The 13,099-nt window shown below is 47.0% G+C and overlaps 1 protein-coding gene across 4 annotated transcripts in view; it reads right to left on the bottom strand.

Annotated features, from left to right (window-relative positions):
• MAP4K3 (mitogen-activated protein kinase kinase kinase kinase 3) overlaps positions 1-13,099 on the bottom strand; it is a 2,398,077-nt gene that overhangs the window by 1,442,489 nt on the left and 942,489 nt on the right. For all 4 annotated transcript variants that reach the window (XM_069606874.1, XM_069606875.1, XM_069606876.1 and 1 more), the window contains exon 12: positions 7,234-7,344. In XM_069606874.1, the coding sequence (XP_069462975.1) occupies positions 7,234-7,344 (111 nt within the window). The remainder of the gene's footprint in view (positions 1-7,233; positions 7,345-13,099) is intronic.

Genomic DNA, 13,099 nt, shown 5'->3' with positions numbered 1-13,099 from the left:
GGCTCCAGGGTGTCTGGCGGGGGCATGAAGCAAGGGAGGTGCCCGAAACTCCCTGACCCAAGTCTCTTAGGAAACAGGAATGCACTCTTGGGTGATTGGCCGGCTGATTGTCAGCCAAGGACAGCCACCCTGCTAGGTGACTGACAGCAAGGCTGGAATGAATGGGAGAAACCTGCATAAAAGGCGAGGCTTTTTGGCTGAGAAGGCAGAGTCGACCACTGGACGAAGGAATCCAAAGAAGAACTTGGAGAGGACGCCTGCTGCAACTCGTGGACCGTAGGTTTGCCCGGTGAAGCCCTGCTGCTTTGCTGAAACTCCAAATTCGTATTGACAGAGAAGCCCCTGCAAGGAAGACTTCTCTCCCTTTGAGTTGGTGGGACCAATCAACTCCAAAGTAAGCCATCTGCACATCCTATCAAAGCTGGTCGAGTATCCACTGCAGTCGCTGCTGGAACCGGATCGCCAGAGAGAGGAACACCAGTTTGTGTGCATTGCTTTTAAGCTGGCCAAGAGCTCCACGAAGATCCTCCGGACTCCCAAGGAAACAGGACTGACCGAGCCTGCGCCCCCTCAGAGTGCGGGACCCCAGATGCAAGAAAAGCCCATCTTGACAGCGAGGAACCGCAGTGTTGCTATTTGCGGTAGACGCGAGAAGTGAAACACTGAACAGCCACTTGTTTGAAGTTTGCCGGTTGCGAGCATTGACCATCCCATTGCAGTGCAGAAGTCCCCAGAAGTCCTCCCTCTTGTCCCCACGACTAAGGCCCAGGAACAGTGAGATCTGCAGAGATGCACAGGAACAGAAGTCATCTGCTGCACTTTTTCTTCAAACTAAAGGTACTGTACAGTCTAAGAGAACTTATCTCTTGTTGTGTAGCCACTTGTCCTCATTGGAGACTAGCTTGGTTGTATGTGTAGAGTTGCTTGCAGCTTCTTTACTTCACACGCCCAATCATCTTGTGGCCCTACTTTGATTGCTTCGATTCTACCAAGACTTTATAAACATTGGAAAAGACTTTCTACTTACCTGCAAGAAGAGCTTCAGTTCACCTTGACGTATGCTAACTAATCATTGGCTGGCCTGGCTCCCTGAATGACTCTTCTCTCTTCTGTTTATGTGTTTTGCCTTCCTTCCAGGAAAAGGTTAACTAACTTTGCATTGGAGGGTTGTTTTGAAAGTACTTACCTACTTAAGAATAACTGTGTGAATACTTGTTTTATTCTGAACTCTCTTCTCTTTAACACTACTCCCAAGAATATTCTAAATGCAACAGTAATATATTAATGCCAACAGCTATTGAAGTCACCTGAGGGTGTAGGTAGTGCCTGTGTGTCATCCCAAAAGGGTATTTGCATATTTAGATAACTAAGAGTGTGTATTTTTGGAGTGTATTTGTGTGTTGTTTTATATTGCTCCCTTCTGAAGAAGACTTAATATAACTGACGGGTAAATAAATTATTAATTGTTTACTGAAGAAACCTTGTGTGTAAGAGTTTATTTGAATACCTGTCACTGTGAATCTCGGTTTAACTCCCCTTCAGCTCACATTGACCCCTTTTGAGAGAAGCGTGGCTGCTCAACACGCTACCAACCTGTGTAGTACAGACTTATACCAAAGGTTGGGTGGTCAGGGTTGTTGTAGTGCACCCAAAGGGTATTGCATACAATCTTGCCTAACATTTGTAGATACACAAAACGTTCAAGTAACTTGGATAGATATGGAAGAAGAGTTGGGGGAGAGAGAAGATGAGAAAGTTTGAAAGAGGCGTTGTGGGTGGGCTGACTGGGCATGAAGAATATCCGAGAAATAAGATTGTTTAGCGGCTAGAAGACAGTCATCATATAAGATATGGAATTAAAGTCATCCTCATGTTTGTAGTGAAGCCATCGCCTTTCCAGTCGGCGTAAAACACACTGCATTGACTGGAGCTGTTTGGAAAGCCATGGCTGAGAAGGTCTACGCGATGGATGAAAAGGAGAGGCAGGTTCTCTTTGATAGAGGTGTGAGCCAGTCCTGCCTTGGCCAAAGAAAGCAGGTACGGCAGGAGCTGCAGGGCTGTGACACGGAGAGGAGTAATCTTCTGAGTCCGGCACCACATGGAGAAGCGCTTCCACTTATAAACTCAGATAATCCACGTTCTCTCACCAGGCACCGCAAACATGGAATGACCTTCCAAAGAATATACGGAACACAAGAAAACACCTAGTATTCAGGAAGCTGCTCAAATCCTGGCTCTTCACTGCGTAACTAGAAGACCACCCACAAGAACGCCCATACCACTAAACAACGATGAATAAAGAGACCGACCTGTGTCCCCCACTAAACAACCGAACACAAACAGAATCCAAGGAATGCACCCCAAAACATAAGACATCTTGAGAGATGGCCACAAGAGGACACTATAGACTGGACACAGACAGACCGAGAATAAATCACTTTGACGACTCATCCACAGCATCCCGGCCCATACCACTCCCATAGTTCAAGCAGACATATATAGATGGTAGGGTAAGAAGAGACCACCATTCCTGCTCCGACTCCCAATGAGGAGAATAGAAACTTCAACCTCACTATGCATAGTCCATTAGAACACAACAGGGAATGTGTCGCGCCAAAACCAAAATTTCTGCCAGGCGTGGGCCTCTCTCCCTTTGCGGGACTCTCGATTCCAGCTGTGTTCTAGGACTGTAATGAATTATTCAATGGTTTCTCAAATCCAGCAAAGTGCGCTACTATACTCAATTGCTCTGTTGGACGTGGGCCTCTCCCCCATTATACAGGACTCTCAAGTTTAGCCGTTTTCACACCGGGCAGGATTCCCGAAACCAAGGCATTCGGGCATACTGTGATTAGCTGCAAAGCATATAACCCACAAACCAAAAAGCTCAAAACTTTCTATATACTTATCTCGCTCAAAAACTAACAACCACCTCTCGCACCGCAAGCACTTCACCACACTGCTACAACACTGCTACAACACATAATACGTGCACCAAATGCTCAGTACACTGTTTATACCGAGTTGAAGCTGCAAACAGAACACCATTCCTCTTACTATCCTACTCCCTCTTCACCTTACTAACCCATCCCACCTTCCCGTTTGCAGATCCGCCAGAGTGCCTGGGAACCAACTCTGTTGGTGACGGCGCGCGGTACAAATATCTTTAACATTTAACTTATGGCCATAGCACGTTGATGTTGAAGCAGCTCTGGCCCTGGCCAGGATGTCCTTCCATTCCAACGGCAGGGAATAATGTACAAACTAGGGTTGTAGGAGCCAGGCCCTGAGGCTCAGTGAAGGCAGAGCAGATTACGGTGCAGAATCGCCCCGCCTTCTCTGGCGAGAAGATCCTGAAGAAGAGGCAGCCAGATTGATGCGCCCCCCCGACAGATGTAGCAGGTCTGGGTACCAGATCTGTCAGAGCCAGGCTGCAGCGATGAGTATCATCCTGCAGTGACACTGTCGGAGTGTGTTGATCACTGGTAGGAGTGGCAAAGGAGGAAAGCATCCCCATGCTTTCCCATGGGAGTGAGAAAGCATCCCCATGCTTCTCAGCTGCGGGAACATGCTGGCAAACCTCAGACACTTTTAGTTTTTCACGCTGTCTTGAAGTGGTCAATCTGGGACTGACCCCACTAGCAAAACAGAAGAGCCACTTGATCCTGGTGAAGCTCCCATTTGTGGCAAGAACGCAGCTCCCTGCCGAATCTGCAATGGTGTTCTTGGTGCCCGCCAGGTGAAAAGGGACGAGGAACATGTCCTGAACAATGGGCCAGTGCCAGGGGGTCTGAGCCTCCCGGGAGAGATCTGAAGAGCGCGTTCCACCCTACTTCTGGATGCAGAACATGGTGGTGTTCAGTGACGGCAGGAACAACCTAAGGGCTCAGAAGACTGCCTGAAGTTCTAGGATGTTGATGTGAAGGGTCTTTTCTTCTGGCAGCCAGAGGCCTCTGGCGTGCAACTGTCCGGTATGGGCACAACAACCTTCCAGGGAGGCATCCGTGGTGACCATCTCCTGGTATGGTGGGACCTGAAATGGAGCTCCTTGTGTGAGGTGATGGTGCATGCCCCAACACTGGATCGCCAGCCGGAACTCTTCATTGAGGGCAATGTTGTCCGTCCAAGAGCCTCATCTGCAGTCTGCAAAGAGGGACGAGGTGATGCAGGGAGACATAATGCCCAACAAATTAGACTTCTCTCACTGTAGCTGACCGGGCCGACGACAGGCGCTGTACCTTCCCCAGGATGGCCATCACCATCTCTTCGGTGGGGGACACCAGACAAGTGACCGTGTTGAGTCGGGCTACCAGAAACTGAGCGTTATGCGATGGCTCCAAGCAGGACTTTGGATAATTTATGGAAAACCAGAGATCCGTCAGCAGGAGCACGGTGCTCGCTGTGTGCTGGCTCGCTACGAGTGGGAATGGACAAGCCAAACATCAAGGTAAGGGAAGACGTGGATGCCCTCGGGGTGAAGATGCACCGCCACCGGACACAAACACTTCGAAAACACCCTTGGGGTCGATTTCAGGCCAAAGGGGAGTGCCTTGAATTGATAGCGTCATCCCTGGACCACAAACCGCAGGAACTTGGGTGCTTCGGGTGGATGGGGACGTGAAAGTAGGTGTCTTCCAGATCCATCAATGCCAGGAACGCACCTTCCTCCCGTTGGCCGAGCACATGATGCTCCATGGCCCCATTCATTGTCCGAATAATAGTCCTCGGGCAGATTATGGTTGTCTCCGTCAGAGCTTGTATAGATCTGCACCAGTTTCTCTGATGCAGCTCAAAGCCTTGCAACCTTCTTTGGGTTAATAGGCGGGATCCAACCCTTCTACTCTGCAGCCTTCTGGAGTGGAGTCGCAAGGGGAGTCAGCTCCATCCCTACGGTGCCAGCAGTCTTAGTCGGTGCTGCCACAGCCGCTAAATGCCATGGTGGCAGGGACACTCACAGATTAGCAGACGCCATGGCAGTGGAAATCACCTTTGTGTCAGCCCCCCCCTTTCGACAAAGATGTGATGGTCGTCAACAAGGTGGTCACAGAAGCCTTTGTCAACGGGGTTGTGATCATCAACGATGAAGTGGTCATTAACGTTGCTGTCTTGGGAGGCTGAGCAGTCGATGGAGTCGCAGACTTGGACAATGGCGTCGCTGATGGGGGCAGAGAAGGGCCACCTGAAGATCTCTCCATCGGTTTGTCTGCAGATGGTAAGTGAAGCTTTCAAGGAGTCAGACTTCTGGTGAGAATGGGCAACACTCACGGGTATGCTCGCTGTGGAAGTAGCCAGCAGCTGCAACAGTTTCCTCTCCGAGCTGGGCCCCGTAGCGGCAGCGAACACTGGGGATTAGTCTTGTGGAGCCTGACCTTCTTGGACCCCCAAGCGCGGGCGTCCTCAAAGGACCTTTACATCTTTTCAGAGGGCGTTCACTCGTGGGAGCGGTCGGTCCTTGGAAACAGGGTCAGTGCCTTCCCCGAATTGAACAACACTGCCAGCTTGCTGTAGCGATCCTTCATTGTCTTCAAAAACCCATGGCAGACCTCGCATCCCTCCTCATCATGTCCGGATGCAAGCAATATAAACATTTATTGTATCGATCCTTGACATAAACATTTCTCAATCCACATTTCGTGCAGAGTTTGAAGAGGCACCTCTTCTCCTCAGACATGGTTAAAGGCGCTAAGCAAGCTCAAGCCTTGGGCCTTCTCGAAACTTTGATGGAAGCAATGTAGGATGATCTTTGCTGACAGCGGGTCCACGCGGTCGGTAATCGACTTTTGGTTGAATGATGAAGCAAAAATTTATCCAAAAGTTGTCAAAATGTGCCGGAAAAACTTGAAAGACAAAAAATAGCTTGGAGAGCAAGAAGAGGACTCCCAACACTGAAGCGTGTTGTAAAAATCTGAAGATGGCCACAAGGGGTGGAGCTTAGGGAGACGACTGTCATTGGAAGGGGGCAGTATGACCCAGAGTATAGTTATTGGTTTAGAGGAGAAATGCAGTTTCAAGCTAAAGCAAAACTATTATTTTTTTAACTAAGGATTCCCAGCATGACGACCGGGAATATTCATGAGCATATAAATCAATGGTAGACCCCATGCTGGAGAACTCTTAGCTATTGTATGGAGTGATAAAGCTAATACTAGGAATAAGTGATCACTTTACTCAAATAATAATGGATAGGTCAATTGTGCTACAGTTATTGGGTGGAACAATGAAGTGATCAATGAGACATTCATCTCTATGCCCTACAAATGTCTACATTCCTGAAATATCTGATTCAGTGTGACCGTTCACTACTTTAAATGCCTTATGGATTAGGAAAACATTCAATGCCAATCCTTGTCTGAACACTCCTCTTAGATACCCAAGTAGTCTGAATTCCCTAATCCAGATCTTCTTCAGGCTAGACGTATTCTTATGAAAGGCTGAAGTCCAGATTCTAAACCCTTCAAAGTATTCTCTACAAGTAACTTCCGATTTTTCATGAGCACTACTAAAGCGTAATTTTGATTTTCATTGTGCATTATAAAGGTTGATCACAAAGATCAAGCAATTACTCTTGGATACTAATGTTACACATTTTATTTGTCAAAAACAAAAAAGGATTTTGTCGGCAAATGAGATTACTAGTTCAAAAATGCAAAAATCCTTTTAACAGTATCAAAAAGATCCTCATGAGAAATTGCTACTTCGGAAAAATGAAACTTCACTTGTGCATAGTACATGGGGAAATGTGCAATGCACAAGCCACTATCCCTCACTCGAAGGAAAGCAGATGTGTATAGTGAGTGGAAACACTATCCTGACTTACGAAACTACCATCCAGTATTCAATTTGGGAAAGTAGTTTTACAGACCTATTCGACTGCCTAAAAATTAATGCAGGCTGTCCTTAGAAAAGATTACACTAAAGTTGTTTCTCACCAATGACTTCAGACATCTAGCGAAATGTTAAGTGATCCCTTAACAAAATAAGACACTTAATACTATCAACGTTTATGTTTTATTTCTGTTTTGACTAATGGGAAGTAAAAGACCTTTGAATTTCTTTGCTGGTAAAAAAAAAAAATGCAATATAATGTTTTATTGAAGGCAATTTTAATCAATCCGGTCAATGTGTTACCTCTGTGTAATAAATAGAACTGGGGTATGTTTGCATGACTTATTTTAAGGGTTTGACCTTAAGGGAATAGAATAAAGATTTACTAAGACTATTGTATATTCTTACCTCAGGGTCATCGTCATCAAAGTCGTGGAAACTTGAGTGATCAGGATTATTCACCTTATCCAATAACTCAATGGCAAGAGTGCGGCTTAAGGGCTGTGAAACCAATGGATGCTACAAGAATAAGAAGACACTTTACAACAGTGTTTCTACTAAAGTGTTTTTTTAAAAAGAACAACAAAACATAAATCACAAGTAATATCCGATCATAATTCAATAAAATGTTATTGAAACATGAAATTCTTCACCACATATACACCATGACAGATGTTTTTTTTAAAGTATGATTAGACTTAGTAATATATCCAGTTTAATCGTTTTCAATTCCATCATTCACTTTAAAAAGAAAATGCTACTTATGCAAAGGTGCCTTGCTTTACAATAAAAACAAATTAATCGTGTGCAAACAATATACACAAGACCACAGGTTACAATACCATACAGGATAGTAAGGAAGCTCTGCACATACTGCCAAAATAAAAATATATATATATATCGTGCATTACATACCGTAATAGCATTTCTGATGATTGCATCTGCTTAGAATCACATGCTGAGCATATAGTCCGATATGTAGTGGTAATCGCAGAGTATTGCATCCCGTCTTTCGAGAATCGAAAGGGGACGTCGACATGGGCATGCTTGTAACACTATCCCTAACGTGACATGTAGTGTACCCAAAATCCCTCACGCGTCGAGGTCCCTCTCGTAGTGTTTTTTTCTGCCACCAGGGAGCCTTATGACTATCGTGAGTACAGATAGAGAGAAAGCAGAAATAAGAAGTTTATGTTCCTTCTACTCCGAGTGGGGAGGAATGGTGGGCGCATGTGAATCTAAGCAGATACAATCATCAGAAATGCTATTACGGTAAGTCATGCATGTTTTCTGACCCTTGTGAATCTACTTACAATCACATGCTGTGCATAGACTAGCGAGCAGTACCTGGAGTTGGTGGTGGGATGTGAGAAAGTCTTGGTACTTAAGAGGAAGCCCAGTAGGCACCGCCCAACATGTCTCGACATGTTTCTGTTCACAAACCACAAATAACGAACATTCATCAGGAGAAAACAATTATTACGAAAATCCTAGTTCATACAGAATCAAAGGCTCAATCTGGGCCAGTTTCGTACCACCCTAGCTGGTACTTGTGGGGGCTTGCGACTTCTATGATTCAGTCGGTGTAGGATGGTGAATAAGTCCTACCTGCCAAAGCTGAAAGTATGCACCTAAGTCCTTGATAGGAGGACATGGCTGCCTAGGTCAGTGAAGTAGGTCATCCCTTTTCATTCTCAGCAAGTAGCGAGCGTCATGCTATGAGGAGCCAAGCTACCTTAAAAAAACATCCTTGATAAATGACGCTCTTAGTATGTGTCGCCATTCTAGTGCATCCGTCGGTATATAACCATTATTAGGACATCGGGGGCTGGTGCCGGAGGTTTGAAGAAATAATACAGCTAGGCAGCAGAGCTCTGCACCCGCTTCGCTCCTACTGTAGCATGGAGCGGTGAAGTGCCGGCAGGCGGGCTTGGTGTCAGTGTCGGGAACAGAAATGTATCTCGAACCGCAAAGCCCCCAATATCCTAATGATGGTTATATACCGACGGATGCACTAGAACGGCGACCCATATTAAGAGCATCATTTATCGAGGAAGTTTTTTTGAGGTAGCTTGGCTCCAAAAAAGTATGACCCTCACTACTTGCTGAGAATGAAAAGGGTTGACCTACTTAACTGACTGTAGGCAGTCGGGTCCTCATATCAAGGATGTAGGTGCATATTGGGATGTGAGAAAGAACAGTAGTAAAGAGATGTCTTAGTACCGCTTGTCCCACCTGAGAATCAGACCTAGAGTGAGTATCTAGGCAGCAGTGTTTAGTAAAGGTGTGTACAGAACTTCTGGTTGCCGCCTTGCAAATGGACTCGAGAGGAACATTTGCAATCAATGCTATGGAAGCCCCAGTGCCCAGAGTAGTGTGCTATAGGCTTGAAGGGCAGATCTCTCTTGGCAATAGTGTAGCAGAGCGTTGTGGAATTTACAATCCACTTTGAGATGGCGGATTTAGAGACAGGGTCCCCTTCTCCATCAGCCGCCCCTGAAACGAAAAACTGGTTTGTTTTCCTTAGTGTTTAGTCTTTTCCAGCTAATATACGACTGCCCTGCGCACATTAAGTGTGTGTAGGCTTTTTTCTCTGCCACATTAGTGGGGTTCAGGAAAAAAGTGGGTAGTTCTATTGATGGGTTCCCATTGAACTTTGAAATTAATTTAGGTGCAATCCATGGGTGGTGCGCAGAACCACCTTGTCTTTGTGAATTGTGACAAATTGGTCTTGAACTGAAAGGGCCTGTAGTTCACCAACTCTTCTTATTGAAGTGACTGCCACAACGAAGGCGGTCTTGTAGGTGAGTGTTTTAAGGCTAGCCTTATGCATTGGTTCAAAGGGAAATCCCATTAGTCTAGTTAATACCACATTTAGGTCCCATCCAGGAGCTGGGTTTGAAATAGGGGGATTAAGTCTTTTAACCCCTTCCATAAAAGCCTTGATCACTGGCATCTTCCACCACAACACCTTTTTCTGGGACGTAGTATCAGCTGAAAGTGCAGCTAGGTGTACTATCAGGGAATTAATAAGGAGACCCATGTCAAGTAGGCAAGTCAGGTATAAGGCAAAATGTGTTGTAGAGCAGTCTATGGTATTGATGCTCTTTGAATTGCACCAGAGAACGAAGCGTTTCCATTCATTGGAGTGGCAATGTCCGGTGTTAGGCTTTCTTGCTTCTTTAAGTAGGTCCATGCAACTCTGAGGAAGTTGTAGGTGCCCGAACTCAATGACTTCAAGAGCAAGGCCGCTAAATTGAGAGTTTGCGGGAATGGATGGAGTGTTTCCCCTTTGTCTTGTGATAGCATGTTGTATTTGCAAGGTAGCTTCATCAGAGGAGAGATCGACATCACCATCAGATGGGAGACCAGGGCTGGCGGGCCCACATTGGGACTGGTTCCTGGTGTATCATGTGCACGGTCTTCTTGAGTAGGGGAGTCCTAGACAAATTTCCCCTGACCATGTTTTCCATAAGACTGTTCCCCTTGGAGCGATGCTGGGGGTACCTTGAGGCGTAATCTGGGGATTGTGGTTCTCCAGAGTTGCAAACAAGTCGATCTCTGGGAAGCCCCATTGTGCGAAGACGTTGCAGACAATGTCTTCGTGTAATCGCCATTCGTACTCTGTGGGTAGTGGGAAGTCTCTGCTGAGAACGTCTGACAGAAGATTGAGTTCCCCTGGAATGTGTTGAGACAGGAAGAACTTCTTGTGTTTGCGAGCCCACTTCCATATGTTCTGGGACAGTTTGGATAGCCCTGGAGAGTGCATGCCGCCCTGTTTGTTGAAGTAATACATGGCCGTGGTGCTGTCTGTGAGGACTAGTACTGTCTTTCCCCTGTAGTTGTGTTTGAAAAGCCTTCAGGGCTTTGAACACTGCCAACAACTCCAACAGGTTTATGTGGTTGGATGTTACTGCTGGGGACCAAACACTGTGCGCCGTGTGACGGAGGGGAGCCCCCCCACCCCATGAAAGATGTGTACATGGTGAGAGTGGCTTCGACTGCGGGGGTGTTGAAGGATTTCCCCTGTAAGAGGTTTTCCCTCAACCACCACTGCAGAGAGAATGAGGGCTGATGAGACTACCATTGTCCGCTGGCCTGACACCATTGGCTGTTGAGCCACTCTTGCTGGGGCGCATGCGCAAAACGTGCGTTTGGGACTAAGTAAATGCAGGAGGCCATCATCCCCAACAGTCGCATGGGGTTCAGTCACCTCACGATTGGCTACATAGTAAGGGATCTAGAACAGCATGTTTTGAACCCTCTCGTTGGAGATGAAGACAAGGCTGCCTTCTGTCTGAATTAGAGCCCCCCAGCAATTGTTTGACTTGGCTGGGGTGTAGACTGGACTTTTTCTCGTTTATTGAGAATTCCAAACTGAAGAGTCGATCTACCATGTTTTGGATGTTTGATAGGCATGTCCCGTACGAATCCCCTGTTATTAGCCAGTCATCAAGGTAAGGATAGACTGGAATGGACTGTCTGCGCAGGTGAGCAGCTACTACCGCTAGCACCTTTGTAAATACCCTCGAGGCTGAGGAAATGCCAAAGGGAAGGACCTTGAACTGATAGTGCTGTTCCTCTATCATGAACCTTAGGTACTTTCTGTGCGCTGGCAGCATCGATATATATAAAAGTATGCATCTTTCATATCCAATGTTGCCATCTAATCCCCCTGTGTTAGCAGAGGGATTACTTTCTGTAATGTTGTCATTCTGAACTTTTGAGGATTGACAAACTTGTTTGTAGGGCGCAAGTCTAGCACAGGATGCATGGTGAGATCCTTTTTGGGTACAAGGAAGTACACTGAATAAATACCCTTGTTTACCTGGAGAATGGGGACAACTTCAATCACGCCCTTGTCTTGAAGGATCTCCACCTCTTGCAGCAGGATCTTCAGGTGTTCTGGCGATAAGCGTCTGGACGTTGGTGGTCGGTATTCAGGTGGTTGGCTGAACCCGATACAGTAACTGTGGGTGACTGTCTTGAGCACCCACTGGTCTGTTGTGATTCCTTCCCATGCATGAAAGAAAGAGGCTATTCGTCCCTCAACCGGGGAGGCAATCGGAGGGGACCTGGACTGGGGAGTCATTTTTGAGCTGAGGCTGGGGAGCCTCTTTGGGTGCAGTTTATACCCCTTCCTTTTCCACAGCGCTGCCATCTTTGTTGATATTTTCCCGTGGCAGTTGCCCTTGTCCGGAGGACCAAGATGTATTCCCTGTTCCGTATTGATTATGGAGGTGGAACGTGGGAAGCAATGTCCCCGAAAAGGAGCAGCGAGAGCTACTCCCTCGCTGCTGATAGGGTCTTTGTGCAATTTGGTTTAGAGACTTTAAGGTTTCATGTTCCTTTTTAGCTGTCTCTATGTTACGCTCACCTGGTCTCTGCGGAGGCGTTGGGGCACGGTTGCAGCCCTCACTGGGGTGAGGTTGCTCAGGTCCGAGTTCGCCCTCTGCGCTTATGTGGTGATAGGTAATAGGTGATGCTGCTCAGGACTGCTCCTGCATGGAGAATAGGGGGCGTGAGTATGGCAGCTTGTGCGCCTGATCCCCTTCCAGACCCTTTCTCCCAAACCGTGGTAAATGTGGGATGCGCTGTCCCTGGAAAGCTCACCTGTTGATTAGTTTTGGCGAGCACTCCGTCCTACTGCTTCTGCCACGGGAGCTTTTATGATCTGGACCGAGTTCCTTCACTGGTCCCTTGCACATGGTAGTCCAGTCCTTTTGCGACTAAGCCATAATACTTCAGGTAAGTGTTCCTGTTTGCCTTTGTCTTTCCTCATCTGTTTATGTTGTATTGTAAAGTTTGTTGTCTTGTATTGCCGTCTATTCCACTTTTGACGTTTGCTCTTTTGCTTTCTTACCTTGCAGGTGATGTTGCCGGCCTGGCAGAAGCTGCGGAGGCTGAGGCGGCAGCCGGAGGGAATGAGGAACGAAGCTGCAGCGGTACAGTAGCTGGTAAATTGGTAACTGGGGGCACACGCAGGGTTCAAATGCGGCGCGGCCCTAGGACGGATGTTCTAACCTGGTCTTTCTTCTTCACAGGGTCCGAGTTCGTGGATGCGGAGTGCAGTGTTGCAGCATCGGGATCAAGATCACTGGCTGTCAGGAGATGAGTCTGCAGATGAAGCGATGAAGCACCGGTTTCCGGGAAGTGAGTATGCAGGAGAACGCCTGGTTTCAAAGATAAGTAAACTGAGTGGAGAGTAACGCAAAGCACCAGCCTGAAGGATGGAGCAGCTTATATAGCTGAGCTTCTGAAGCCACGACTATCA

Source organism: Ambystoma mexicanum, chromosome 4p (genome assembly GCF_040938575.1).
Source record: "Ambystoma mexicanum isolate Mex_15411 chromosome 4p, UKY_AmexF1_1, whole genome shotgun sequence".
NCBI classification, from domain to species: Eukaryota; Metazoa; Chordata; class Amphibia; order Caudata; family Ambystomatidae; genus Ambystoma; species Ambystoma mexicanum.
Note: the sequence above shows the minus strand (reverse complement) of the source record. Positions and strands in the feature narration are given on the sequence as shown.